The following is a 14851-nucleotide window of genomic DNA, read 5'->3' on the forward strand; positions in this document are numbered from 1 at the left end:
AGGGAGGAACATAATCAATCTCAACTCCATAATGGAGGAGGAACACAATAGATTTGCTGTGACACCCCTTACCCGTCTACAGTGTAGCCGAGCAAGATATACCACACAGTGTGCCGGAGCACAAATTCATATTTTCATTACAATTTACCATTTTTAATTCATTTATTTACAATTTTTGATTAATCTGAATTTTTTGCAAATTTTATAGAAAATCCAGCAGAGTGCCGGCTGTAAATTGGAAAAACAATTCTTCTGAATCTGTTAAAAACACTTCCAATATAATCATAATTTCAATCTCAGTCAACCACCAACATATTTTTAACAATTTCTCAAATGACTTCAATATCTCAAAATTCAATTCGTTTCAAATCATACTCAATTCAATAAGAAGTGCTCAAATTTATTACTGAACATGGTTCATAGATAATTACATCAAAAGCATAATTACATGAGTTTATAATATACATTACAAAAGTTTACAAAATACAAAATATCAAAAGTAGCCTAATGTCCTACCAATGCACTGCAAATGTGAGGTGACTCTAGACTCTATGTGCAGATCTGAAAGTTCACTCGGTCTGAGGTCTGCTGGACTCCCCAGCTATGTCTCCAATACCTGCGCGTGGCAAAAGCAACGTGCTAAGCAATTCTGCTTAGTGGTGACAATATAAAATAAAATAACTAAAATAAAATAAATATGCAGAATGTATGTTTACATTTTATGTAGACTCAATATGACATTTATTGTAGTATTATTCGATTAAGATTTGGTAAGATTTATTTGTCTGCCCGAGTAACCTATACTAGTCAACTGGACTGGATAAATGGGTAAACTGGCACTGGGTACCAAATACCTCGGACCATCATATCATCGGTCACATTGTGTCTCTCGGTGTGCAACAGAATAGCTAACAAGCTGTAATAATTATCAGGGATAAAACCCAAGTATAACAACTCAATCAACATAGCCAAAGGCTATTATAACACAGAATGGCACGTGAGGCCATAAAACACAGAATGGCATGAAGCCATATGCAGTACTGCTAATAGAATCCTATTGGTATGCCAACCCATCCAAACCAATCTTGCTAGGTGTACTAGGGCATGTTACACTTTTAAACTTTACAATTCTTGAAATTTAGGTTTAGGTGTTACTATTCATTTCCTTAGTCAACTGAAATGTTGACTTTTGCATAGACAATAGGTACATTGGTTCTAATACTCCCAACATACCACATTTTTCATCCTAAAATTGTTGGTATTGGTTGCCAATACCATTTCTAAGCTTAGTGTTATTTATTCAAAATTTTCAGATTTCAAGTCTCATGTTTACTATTCCATTGGTCATTTGTACAATAGGAATTTGGCAAATTTGTCTGCATGAAAGTTATTTCTTATTGTATCTAGTTACATTTCCTTTTTTGAATCACTCCATTTAGAGTTTTTTAGCTCAAGTTATGGCCTAAACACCATAACTGGCCGGATTCAAAACTCTCCATATTTTATGGACTGACCAAATCTACAGTGTTTTGTGTAGTGATTGTAGGTCACCTTTTGAACATGTTATGGTCAAAACTTGGGTTAGCTTTCTTCATGAAAGTTGTAGGTCTATGTCTCATATATGTTTTGGTAAAATTTCAGGTCAATTGGACCTTTCTACACTAAGTTATGACCAAATGAATAAATACTATTTATTTGGTTATTTTGCCCAGGCAGAATGCAGGTCACCCAGATTAGGGCAATCTTTAAGTCAACTTGGTTTGGTTTTATGGGCATGGTTTCTTCACCAAAGTTGTGCCATTATATGTCTAGTTTCATGTCTAATTGGCCTTGCACCAATTGAACCTCTACAACTCTAGTTATTGATGCCCAAACCTACTGGACTCATGCCCAGTCATGCAGGTCACCAAGGGCAGCCACACTAACTTCAATTCCCACTAAACAAATCACTTCATTTCTTATTCACACGTAGCCAAATGGTCAGTAATTGACCATTAAAACTCTCTTTCACCAAATACATGAACAAAGTCTCAATTTGGGTCCAAACCCTACCCCTACCATTTTAGATTTTTGCATTCACTTGCACTTCACTATCCTAATCAATATATTAGTGTTAAGGGCAACTAGAGTACCACTTCCATTCAAAGAAATCTTCAAAGCCCTACCTATCCCAAAGCTGTTGAAATTTTAAGAAAGGCATACATATGATATTTTTTCAATTTTCTCGTAAATTTGCATTGCACACCACTCCTTCAACATGAATTAAAAGAGAGAGATTAAGTTTGGTCACTAACCTTTAATGGAGCTAATCTCAAGCTTGTAAGAACTCTTCTTTTACACTTCCTTTTGCTCCCAAAAGCTTCACCAAGCTGAAATATCAAGGTTTTATGTTGCTAAGTTAGGGTTTTGTTGAGAGAGGACTAAGGAAAGGAAGCTTTGGTAAACCAAAAATGGAGGAGTTAGGGAGAAAGTATGGGACGTTTTGAAGAAGGAAGAGAGGGCTGCTGGTTTGTTCTAGATTTCTGCCCTCTTTTCTTTATTTTTTATGTATTTTAATTGTGGTTCTTTATTTTGATTGGCCATAGGATTTAATTACCTCATGCTTACACAAGCATTAGGTAATAAATCCCATTTATTTTCATTTTCTTTCCTTTCTCTTGCTATTCATTTTTAATAAATTTTTCATCAATATTTGTTTATATTTTATGTTATATAATTCACTTACATAAATGGACAAGTTAGTCAAAAATCATCTCTGAAGACGAAATGACCAAAATGCCCTCTTTTTAGCTTAACAAGCTAAAATTGTGTGTACCGATTGAAAAATTTTTCTAAGCATTTTCTTGGCATTCTAATGTCATAGAAACCTCAATGAACCTTCTCTGGAGTCCCAAAAATTATTTTATGAATTTTGCCTCTGGTCTAGGGCTCCTAGTTTCGAGAACTGCAACTTCCCATTAGGTTACCCATCGCTAGGGCACCTGCTCATTTAACTTGGTTGTATTTTATTTATAAAATTTTTTCTAAATTTTTCTTATTAATATTTAAGTTAATTATGGTTCCTCACTTTAGTTTAAATATTTTTCCGGATGTTCTAGCTATCCGGACCCACATTGGTCACCGGTACAGTAGAATGTACGGAGTTGCTATAGTTGCCATGCCAAGTGTGAATTCAAAATCCAATGCAAACCATTTCATTTAAACAATTTAATTTCAACACTAGTTATGTATCATTCAAAATTTTCACTTATAATTTAGGCAACACAATATTTCTCAAATAAATTTCTCAAAGCCATAAAAATCATAAATTGTTCACAACACACTTATCCAAATAAATTTTCTAATAGAGACAAAGAATATAAAAATTATTGTGCACAAACCTCTTTTGCTTGCCTTAACTCAATCTACTCCACCTCCTTCCTTGGAAGGCTCCTTTTCTACTAAAACACATAATTAAAATATTTCAATACCCATTCAACTTTTTTCTAAACAATTAAGCCAACAATTGAATTTTTTTCAAACTCAATTTACTTATAAAGTCTTATAAGGTTGGGTTCTTTGTATTTTATGTTAGTGTGGTTACTATTTACATTACTATTCATGTAAATTTTTGACTTTTTCATAATTAATAAGTATACATTTTCTAAACACACGGTCCTACCACATTTTGGGTCACAATTTCGTTGGCATTGGTTGCTAATTACAATTCAAGGCTTATTAAGAGAAATTTCAAAATTTCAGATTTCATTGCCTATGTTTACTATTTCATTGGACCAATTTACAGTGGGAATTTAGCTAAACTTTCTTCATCAAAGTTGTTCCTTAATGTCTCTACTTTAATTCCTTTTTGAATCACTCCATTTAGAGTTTTGTAACTCAAGTTATGGCATTTTAACTGGCCGAATTGGTCATTGTCCATAATTTCTAAGCAAATTTGGTTCTAGCGGTTTTGATGACCTAAATTTGGTTAGCAATTTGATTAGGTTATGGTCAGAATTTTTGTTTCTGTTCTCCATGAAAGTTGTTCTACTATGTCTAAGCTTTCTAATTGTTCAAAAATCAGGTTATTTGGATCTCTCTACGCAAAGTTATTACCATTTGAACATATACTGTTCATTTGGTTAATTTTGCCCAGAATCAGGGCACCAATTCCAGATTCAACCCAATTTTGGACTAACTTATGGTCAGTTTTTGAGCAAGGTTCCTTCATAAAAAAATGTAGCATTATGACCCTAATTTCATCTCTAATTGGCCTCACACCAATTGGAGCTGCCTATCTACTTATAACCCTAAATGCATACTGAACTCATAGGTCCAGAAATCAGCAACACCACAACCCTTAACTTTCTCAATTCCATTCATCAATTCCCAATTCAAAACACACTAAATTAACAAAATTGAGCATTATAAACACCACTTAGTCAACATTTCTCAAACCGTAATTTATTCACCAAAACCCTAATTCTCCATAACCCTAATTTCTCCCAATTTCCTTATTCATGCAAATTTACTTCACTAATCATACATAACACCTCATAAATCATCACAAAACATGTTCAATGTAAATCAAACTCATCAAATCCATATCCCTAAAAGCTAGCCGAATTTCATAATCTTCCTTTCACGAATACTTCTTTCAATTTCTCCTAAAATCCCCTCTTATTCACCCTTAATATAATGAATACATATTCAATTTAACTAGAAAGGAGACTTACCTTTGTTGAGCAGAATTTGTGTCCCTCAATCTTCAAGCTTTCTTGATTTATTTTACTCCTAATCTTCTTATCAAGCTTAATTATCAAATTTTTGTTGAAGGAGCTATGGATTTTAAGGTGTAAACTAGGGTTTCTTTGGAGTTCAAGTGTGTAACAATGGAGGTTTTTAAGAGAAAATGGAGTGTGAGGGACAGCAATTTGGAGAAGAAGAAGATAATAATTTTTTTCTTTTTAATTTTCATTTTATCCTATTTATACTTATCCATAATTGATTAAATTAAATTTTTTTTTATTATTATGTCATGCTTACCTCATAGTGACATCATAATGGAATTAAAATAAATTTTTCATTTCTTTTTCTTTACCTTAACCATACTTCTTCACTTTTAATTTATTTTTCATAATTTTAATTTCCTACAATTTAATGAATATTTAGGCCAAGAGTCACCTCTAAGGGTGAATTAACCAAATTGGCCCTTATCGGTCTGAGCAATTTTTCTAATAGCACTAGGTTACTTCCTGAACTCTAAATCAATTATTTGAACTTATTCTCTATTCTTTTTTATAGTTTTCACATTACCATTAGTTTTGTAATTGTCTCTTGACTTGGGGTGTCATAGAGTCTCACACAAAATTAGGGTAGTAATTGAACTCGTAGTCACTTCCCAGTTCGGTCATCCATCACGGGGACCTCGGCTCATTTAACCGGTTATGCGTTATTTTTCTTATTTCCATTTCACCTTCATATAATTTCTATTAATTTTTATTTATGACTTTTCTAGATGACATAGATATAGTTCTAGATATCCTGACTATCCGGATAAACACTAGTCACTAGAATAATAGAATGTATAGGCTACTTAGTTTGGGGGTGTTACAAATAAATAATTAACTACAAAAGCAAGAATAACAGTCCTAGGATTTTTCAAAATTTCAATAAGGTTTTTCCTATACCTAGGACTTAACCCTTGCAAAATAATAATAATAATAATAATTATATGGCAATAACCTCATATTAGCCTCAAGCTCACTACATTCATCACATGTGCATCCAGTGCCTGCCATAACTTCCTAATCTAGGTTCATTCTTCAAAACTAGATTAGGTACGTACATCTCACTATAGTTCAATTAACAATTTATCGAGTTTCGAAAAATCTAAAAATTTGTTTAGAGGTTTGTTGTATTGTTCTTTGATTATTCCAATTCATTATCAATATATTTTCAAAACTAAGAATATTTAATTAAATTACTGAGTTACCCTAGCTTTTAGAACAAACACATCAACTAAAGTTTGTGATGTGTCTCAAGGGGGCAAAATTTTCATCAAGGATTCTTGAAAATAGTTGTTCATCATCAAATAACCAAAAACACCATTGGACAAGACCTATTACTAGGAGAGCCAATCACTTGGAATAGGTGTAATAAAACTCAATATGGCATTGGAGCTTAGAAGAGGAGGCTTTGTTATTGCTCAAATTAAAAACTAAGTCCATAAGCATGTGGGCTTTTTAATGCATAAAATTAAGGCTTTAATCCTTCAAAACTCGCGGGTTCACAATATCCAATTATTTCTTCACTTGTAGAAGCTCATATACGGGAGATTTTACTATTTTTTATGCCTTTTATGGAAGTCGATTTGGCATCTTTGTCTCCAAGATCTTGGATTTTGACTAACGATAATACGGACAAATTTTGACTAAATTGTTCTATAAGCATCACTTGCTCTTTGACTTGTCAACTCCAAATCCAATCTTAGAAGATTACTACTATCTTGGAAGATTTTAGCTAGCACTTTAATTAATTAGGAATCTTTTACTTTTCTTTTCCTATTTCTATTAGGTTTTATTAATACTTTTGACTTCCAAATCTATGTTTCTTTTAATTCCTAATTAATTTTAACTTATATTTTCCTATTAATTAGCTTATAAGTAATTAGTTCCTCTTTAGTATTTTGTACATTGCTTATAGATAGGCAACCATATGTAAAGTTTTCACAAGTTTATGTGAATAACAAAGTGCTACAAATTCTTATCCAACATTCTTGTTTGTGGTGAATTTAACTTGTCACATTCTCTTGCTTGGAGTTGTGTGGCATCAACCTTGGGGTTGTTTTCTTTTGCGGTGAGCTACGTTTATCAAAAGGAACCAATTTCCATCTATTTGTTTCTACGTTTCTTGTGTTTCTTGTTTGTGTTTAGTCTTATTTGTTTGATCTAAATAAACATAAAAACCTTAAAAAGTGTTGTGTTGGCCAAAAGTTGATCCACCCATTTTGGCATGTGATTTGTGTTCTTTCTTTCTAAGTTTCAATTATTTCAACTATCATTTAATTTGGTTGTTGTGGTTGGCATGAATCTTGTTTCTTCTTCATTTATTTCATTTATTTTGAATTCTACTTGGTTATCTTTCTCTTTGGCCAAAAAGCTTAATTTATCTAAACTCAACATAATCATAACTATCACTTATTTTTCCTCACAAGGCACATCAGTTTGGGTTTACCTTTTGTCAATTTTACACCTGAAATGCGTCCAGAGCATCCTAAAATGTGGGGATTAACTACAAGCATGACTACCTTCAGGGACAATCCACTAGGCACCCTAGTTTGGCTAGAAATTCAATCCCGAGTGTCAGTGGGCATAACTAAGTCGAGGGTGCTTTTCAAAAGCCCATTCGCCCGAGTCCATTTTTGTTAAAACCTTACTCTAATTGCTAGAAATTGATACACCAACCGTTCATGGTGGTTCTTCACAACCTAGTGTCCAATCAAAGTGTGATTAGTGCAAAAATTAACACTAAGGGATGAGGGTCATGATGCCTTGGTCCAATCATCCAAAACAATTGCCTATTGGACGAGCTTTAACTAGAAAGCTCTAGTTTTCTCTATCCTTTTCTCACTTGGAAACATCATGAAATTAAGCATTCGTGATCAGAAATGAAAGCCCAAAAGATGAGGGAGTCGTTGCTGTTAAAATTGCCATTGGCCAACATATAGGGCTGAGCATTTGGCTCAAACCGAACCAAACCAAACCGAATCATCAAAACTGAATTAATCGAATTATCATATTTTAAAAATCAAACCGAAATGAATGAAAAATCGAATCGAACTAAATCACTCTATTTCAATTCGATTCGAGCTTATCTGTTCTTAAGTTTTAATGGGTTTTTTAATTTAGACTAGACTTTCAAGTTATTTACCCTAATTTTGACCTTGATTTAAACTTAATAATCATAAATCAATAAAATTAAATAATTTATATATATATAATTACATATAATTCATAAACTCTTTATAAAAATAAATCAATTTAAAAATCAATAACGCAATTCAGTTCGATTCGATTTAACTGAATTTTTTTTTTCTCTTCAAAACTATACTGAATCCAAATAACTGAAATTCTTAAAATGCAAAACTAAACCTAATCAAATTATCTTAAAAATCAAATCGAATTACTAAATTAAAATGGTTCAGTTTAATTTTTTTTAATTCAAACCGAATAGTACTCACCCTACCAACATAGGATTCCTAAAAAATGCAACTTAAAACTTTGCCACCATTGCTAATCATTGTTGCGCTCTTCTACTACTCTACTCACCGTTAAGTGGCTGGCCACCGTAGCCCTTCGATGCTAGAGACATCAGCTTCGTCGATTGGCTAAGGAAATGGTTGTCACCAGAGATAGTAAAAGGGAAGAGCGAAGAGGCAAAACCAAGAGGGGGATGTTCAATGTGCAAAAAAGCATATTATGCATTCAACTTTTCTTATTATGATAACATATTTTAATTGAAAACTTAAAACATAAAATAATATAAAAGTATATTTTAAAGAAACTTTTTAAATAATAATAATAATAATAATAATAATAATAATAATAATAATAATAATAATAATAATAACGCTTGTTTATCTGCCCAAGTGGCTCTCCTATTGAAATTTCAAAAGCATTTGAAAACAGGTCCATGCATCACCAAATAGAACATGACAGCCCTCATGTAATGACATAGGGTAGAGTTCAAAAATCAAAATATAGCAAATAAGGGGAACAAATATGATCGTATACAGTGCATCAATTCTGGATTTATAACGGCGAATGTATCAAAATTAGTCAATTTTGAAGTAATGAAACAATTCAAATTAACTCCACCTAGACGCAAACTTCACTTTAGAAGTTCTCTTGACCGGAAGCCATAGGTACTAGAACCGTTGAAGTGCATTAAAACTGCAAGCCAACATCTAGCAACCAAACAGAAAAAAAGATCATTTAAATTTGCCATTTCTCTTTCGTTGTTGATTCCTACCACATTTAGTTGGCTTGCCCCATGGCGTTTGAGACACCCTTCCAAAGGACCCACTACTTTTGCTCCGACCCTCACCTCCACCATGAGGATGATCAACTGGATTCATTGCCACTCCTCGAACCACTGGTCTTCGACCCAACCATCTGCTCTGCCCAGCTTTCCGAAGCGTTCGAGTATTATGGCTAGGGTTTGATACTCTGCCAATTGTGGCCCGACACCGAGAATCAATCAATTTTTCTGCACCTGAAGGCATTTTCACCAAACAATATCTTGATGTTGGCTCTTTCAAGATCTTGGCACAAGTTCCTGCAGCTCGAACCAATTTTCCACCTTGACCTGGGTTCATCTCAATGTTGTGAATTAATGTTCCAATACGCATAGAAGCCAGAGGCATGCAAGTCCCTACTTGTGCATTGATATCAAGATGAACCATTTGTTTCATCATCTTGTCCCGCAATGAATCAGTATCAGCTACATCAGTCATAATAAAATAAAAAATAAAATAAATAAAAAACAGAACAAAACAAAACAAAAGGTTGATATTTATTTTCTGCTAGAACGCATCTTAAGGGGAAAAAAAAAAAAAAAAGACAATAAGTTTGAAGTTTACAACAAACTTATGTTAAACAACGAACTGCATTTAATCTTTTGTTATCATCTCTTCAATATTCAACCGAAAAAGAATATAGAAGTTCCTTAAATTCTTTTCTTTTTCAATTAAGGCAATAAACTTTACTTGCTTTTCCAGTTGTATCATATACTTCTAATTCTATCAATGTGGTTCAAATGTAGCTAATTTTGTTTCACTAGCACCAAAGGTACAGTATGTGCTCATGTTGGTATGGCTCTGAGATTGACTTCTAACACAAGCAAAAATTGCCAAGTTGAATGAAATGGGCTCCTCCTATATTTAACAGCACCATATGGTAGCATTTTGAAAAATGTGAATCCCAATTTTAAATAACATTATGAGGGGAAGAATTTTGCAGAACACAATATGTCAAAAGCTATTATGGTTAAGGAAGGCCTACTTTCAAATTAACAAGTTACGTCCATATCTGCCTTCGGGTCTAGTAGATAAATTGACACAATCTAATTAATAAACCAAATTGATAAAATTAAAGGAATAGAACACAACAGAAAAAACACAATTTAATATTTTTCTAATCATTGGCCCAATAAGAAAAAACAAAAATGTAACAAGCTTCAAAAAATTTTCCTTTTTCATTAGTTTTTCTCCGACATTTCCAGCAATTAAACAGAAAATAAACCCGACATACTCATTTGTGAAACAAAAGAAATGTTAGTGAACATATAGTAAAACATGTACGATAACAAAGAATAATGGAATTTAATGATTATTCATCACTATAGCATTTTTCATTCCATTATATCCATCACATTTCATTATGGCTAACCAAAACTCTTATTATTATTTTTTTTTTAATCGTCTTCATGCCTTATCTATGTTTATCTACTGCCAAAGGAGAAACTCCCCATTTCAAAACCCTTTTCTTCAGTAAACCATCATAGAAAGTTAATCAAACTGATCCAGGTTTCCCTTTTTGACTCAAACGCCAATTTTCCAAACGACAATTCACATTAGTAAAGAAAATCGTATGGAAGTTGCAAGCAGAAATTAAAAACAGTGCGAAATAAACTAAGCCTACCAGTGGAGAAACTGCGATCAGCATTGTCAATGGAAAGGAAAGAAGCAGGTTGCACAAGTCTCTTCACAAGAGGCAATGAAGCTGCATGAACTCTCCATAGAGCCATCACTTTGTATCAGGTGAGTCTGGGACCCCTTGTGCGTGGATCTACGGCTCTGCCAATGTTTATACAGTCAAACAAATTTAGTGATTTGTATTTAAGTGATTCGAGTAGGTTACATTTCCTGCATACACGCAATATAATGCAAACAAATTTCACAAGAGTTAAAAAAAGAAGTTCAATAACACAATGAACTAAAACCCAATTCAAGAACAGCCTACATAAGCTATTGCAGATTTTTTTTTTTTTTTTTAATGACAAAACAGGCACAATAAGGTTGAAAACAGTTTAATAATCAAAAAAGCAATATTTAAATATGGAAAAAAAATCTATTATCTTCTGACAATATTAATTAAAATAAAAGGCACATACCAATTGTATCAACACAAAAGAAACATCAAGAATTAGAATTTAAATTAAAAAGGAAATGGAAAAAAATAGAATCAAGTTACACACTGGACAGAGAGAGCCAAAAGTGGTGACTGGTGAGAGATGCAAGAGAGCTGAGGTGGGTGTAAGGATGCAGTAAGTTACTGCATCTAAACTACATGACCCCACTTTGTATATATGCTACTAGAATCTGTTACAAACTCAACTAGAATTTACTCTTCGTTATCTATACCCGTTTCAAATCCATTACTACTACCAATCCTGCCCAAACCATTTAATTTTTATGCTTTTTCTTGGAAATTTATTTTTTTTTTAAAAAAAGCGTAAATGGGTCAGATACCTAACACCATATCCAAAAAATATTTAACATAGCTTTAAAAACAAAGAAAATTCAAGAATATAAAAACAGCTAAATAAATAAAATATTATTACAAGTTTTCACACACTAATTCAAGGAATATATCATAAAATGAAATTCATAGTACACATCATTCACCACTGTTATAGTTATCAATAAAGATGACACATCATTCATCATATACTGATTGGGATCACAACGGTAAAACAAAGTAATCTCAAAATCAAAGACCTGACCACTTTGGAATAATCATTTTTAATAACCAAGTTTGGACCAAAAACACCAAACCAAACTGTGAATCAATCTCACCATTTCTCGCACCCCAAAAACCATAACTTGACCTATTGAACCTAAAATCTCTTCTCAAAAATAGAATAAACTAACAAAAGAACACACATACAACTCATCTTTAGAGGAAACAACAACAAAATCACCAAAAAAAAATTAAAAAAAAAAATTCATAGTAAAAGCAATATCAAAGAAAACCACAAGGCACCCAATCATATTAACTCTCATCCCTTATAAATTACTGCTCTTGCATCTTCAACAGCAAACATCTAAATACTCAAATTGTGATGCAGCGTTCTCAGCATGGGGAAACAAAGTTACTTAACAGCTTAGATGTGTTGAAAACCTAACTCCAGAAACCAAACATCCAAACCCATATAAACGTGAAATTACAAAGATAAATGAAGAAGAAAAAAAATCAACAATTTGGTGTCAAATGCAAACAAAACAAACAAATAGATTTAAAGAAACATACCCCCAAATAAAAAAAAAAAAAAGAAATACCATAAATAAAATGCAAAAGGATGAATGAATATCAACAAATAAATTAATACTTAATAAACTGAATAACAATCATCAATATACCGGTATGAACCAAAATCGAAAAGGGGTGACACTAGGTAGGATGGTACCAGGCAGGGTACCCATAAAATTAAAGGTATCCAAACCTGAACCGGTTATATATAATCGAATCCGTCCAAATCCCAATTAGAATTTACGTATTACTAGCTGTACCTATCCCAAACCGGTTTACTACTACCCGAACCTGCATAAACCCCATTTTTCACTTAATCCGATAAAACAGTACCAAAATTAGTCAGATAAAACCGCATAATATTGAATACAGCAAACTTTATAACTAAAATCATATTAAACAATCAAATTTAATTGGTTTCAATTGATTTTTCAGTCTCAATCCTAATCCGAAGCTTGGCAATCTTGCTTGTGTAGGCATCTATTTAATTATGACCCAAATTTTAAGAGGTAAAAAAAAGCTCAGAATTAAAGGGCAGAAAATGTAGCAAGTTAAGTAACTTTATTAAAGAAAGAAATTCCGTATATTGAAACAAAAAAATAAAAAAAAATCCGTAAATAAAACCCACATGGAAGCAGCGGCGGATGCAGGGCGGATGAGCAGTGGCAAGTCGGGGACGCCTTGCCTCTGTGCAGTGCCGAGGTTGACGAGCAGGCGACGCTGTCCTGTGCCGTGGCGAGATTAAGGGGTGGGGAATTCTGTGCAGTGGGGGAGACTGAGAGGGTTTAGGTTTAGAATGCGTTGGCGTAAACGACGACGTAGGAATAGTGCTTTTTTACTTCCGTTCAATTCCTTTCATAGAGCAAAAATGAAAAAAAAAATTTATTATATTTTGGATCAAATAAGTCCCTTACTTTCTAATAAAATTAAATTCATACTAAATAAAATATTTTTAATAATAAAAAATCATTTTTGTAATTTTAAATATTATAAATTCTAAAAAATAATATTTTATTAGATATAAATTTATTTAGTTTAATTAGAAAATATAATATTTTATTTAGTTTAAAACTTAATTTTGAACTTATTTAACTCTTAACTAAAAGTATGGGGCTCATTAAATTTTTTTTCCAAGTAAATGCATAGAACGTAATTTTTTAGGGCAATTAATATATATATATATATATATATATATATATATTATTTCACATATTTCTTACTTGAAGGTGTGTGATTCACTTTATGATAAAATAGTATATGAGATTTTATACTATTAGCAAATGATGACTTTTAGTCTTTTTCCATCTAAATGTGCTAATGTAGAAGAGAAAAATATGAATATGAAAGAGAGAGCTATTGACGTAGAATACAAAATAATGGGAAAATAATAAAAAAAATGCATTATAGTTTTTACCTACTTTTTTACTCTAGATTTGAGGTTTACTTTGCAAAAAAATGATACCCTGTAATAAAATTCCGTTAGCAAACCATAATATTTTATCTAACATTATCAAATTTCATTGTTGTGGAATTAAAATAATATTTTTAATTATTTTTAATAATAAAAAATTTTAAAAAAATAATTCACACACTGTCAGGATATTTTATGCAAGAAAGACTTTGTTCACTTTGAACATAATGGTTCCGAAAGTAAAGGTATGTTGAAATAAGTTTTGCATGAAAACCATGACTTTTGGAATCACTATCAATAGATTTTTGAACTTAAATGTTACACATTCACTTTCGGAATCACTATCAATGATTGCTAATGTGGCTTAACTCTCGAGTGAGTTACGAAATTAGTATTACTAAAAATTTTAGTAAGAGCAACAGTTCTGCAGTTGCAGCAACTAGTGTCTTGGTTAGCTAGCCTCCTGTTCCTTTCTTCTATGAGATTGTTGATACATTTTTTCACTTTAGACACAACTTCTATCGGCACTGCCTTGAGGAATTCATGGTTGAAGCTACCCCTCGAACTCTCTATACTATAAAAAAAAAAAAAAAATTTGCAGTCAATTATTGCAACCGACTAAAATCGATTGCTATTAACAACCAAATTTATAACCGATTTGTGATTCTTTTTTTTTTTAATAAAATAGTTAATTTTAAAAAAATTTAGCAGCTGATTCAATAATTGATTGCTAAATCGGTTGTTATTAATAATCAATTTATAATTAATTGCTAAAAGTGGTTACTATTAGTAACTAATTTATAATTTATTGTTAAATCAATTGTTAATCAATATTAGAAAAACCATAAATATACGATTTGTAACCGAATTTAAAATGGTTGTTATTAGCAATTAATTAAAAAAAATGATTACTAAAATCTGTTGCTAACAACAACAAATTTAGAGAATCAGTTATTAAATTAAAGAATTATTTTAATTGACTTCAAAGTTAGCAACTAATTTGTAATTTGTTACAAAAATCAATTACTAATAACAGTTTATTTGTAATCGATTGCTAAAATCGGTTGTTATTTACAATCGATTTCTTGTCGATTGCTAATTTTTTTAACCAATTACAAATTGGTTGCCAAATTTTCCTGCCTAAAAA

At 31.9% G+C, this 14851-nt stretch overlaps 1 protein-coding gene across 3 annotated transcripts; it reads right to left on the reverse strand.

Moving 5' to 3' along the window:
• Nucleotides 1–8720: 8720 nt before the first annotated feature.
• On the reverse strand, nucleotides 8721–13167 carry LOC131179344 (60S ribosomal protein L2, mitochondrial-like). 3 transcript variants are annotated; one of them, XM_058146063.1, is made up of 3 exons: nucleotides 12922–13167; nucleotides 10683–10906; nucleotides 8721–9483 (listed from the first exon to the last, which is right to left on the reverse strand). In XM_058146063.1, the coding sequence occupies exons 2-3, from the start codon at nucleotides 10786–10788 to the stop codon at nucleotides 8972–8974; spliced, it is 618 nt and encodes a 205-aa protein (XP_058002046.1). In that variant the 5' UTR covers nucleotides 10789–10906; nucleotides 12922–13167; the 3' UTR covers nucleotides 8721–8971. The 3 variants fall into 3 exon arrangements, with proteins under 3 accessions (XP_058002046.1, XP_058002042.1, XP_058002048.1); XM_058146059.1 differs by having other exon boundaries at nucleotides 10683–10837; nucleotides 12922–13166; XM_058146065.1 differs by lacking the exon at nucleotides 12922–13167 and having other exon boundaries at nucleotides 8721–9457; nucleotides 10683–10837.
• Between the last annotated feature and the right edge of the window lie 1684 nt (nucleotides 13168–14851).

This window comes from Hevea brasiliensis, chromosome 1 (genome assembly GCF_030052815.1).
Source record: "Hevea brasiliensis isolate MT/VB/25A 57/8 chromosome 1, ASM3005281v1, whole genome shotgun sequence".
Classification (NCBI taxonomy): Eukaryota; Viridiplantae; Streptophyta; class Magnoliopsida; order Malpighiales; family Euphorbiaceae; genus Hevea; species Hevea brasiliensis.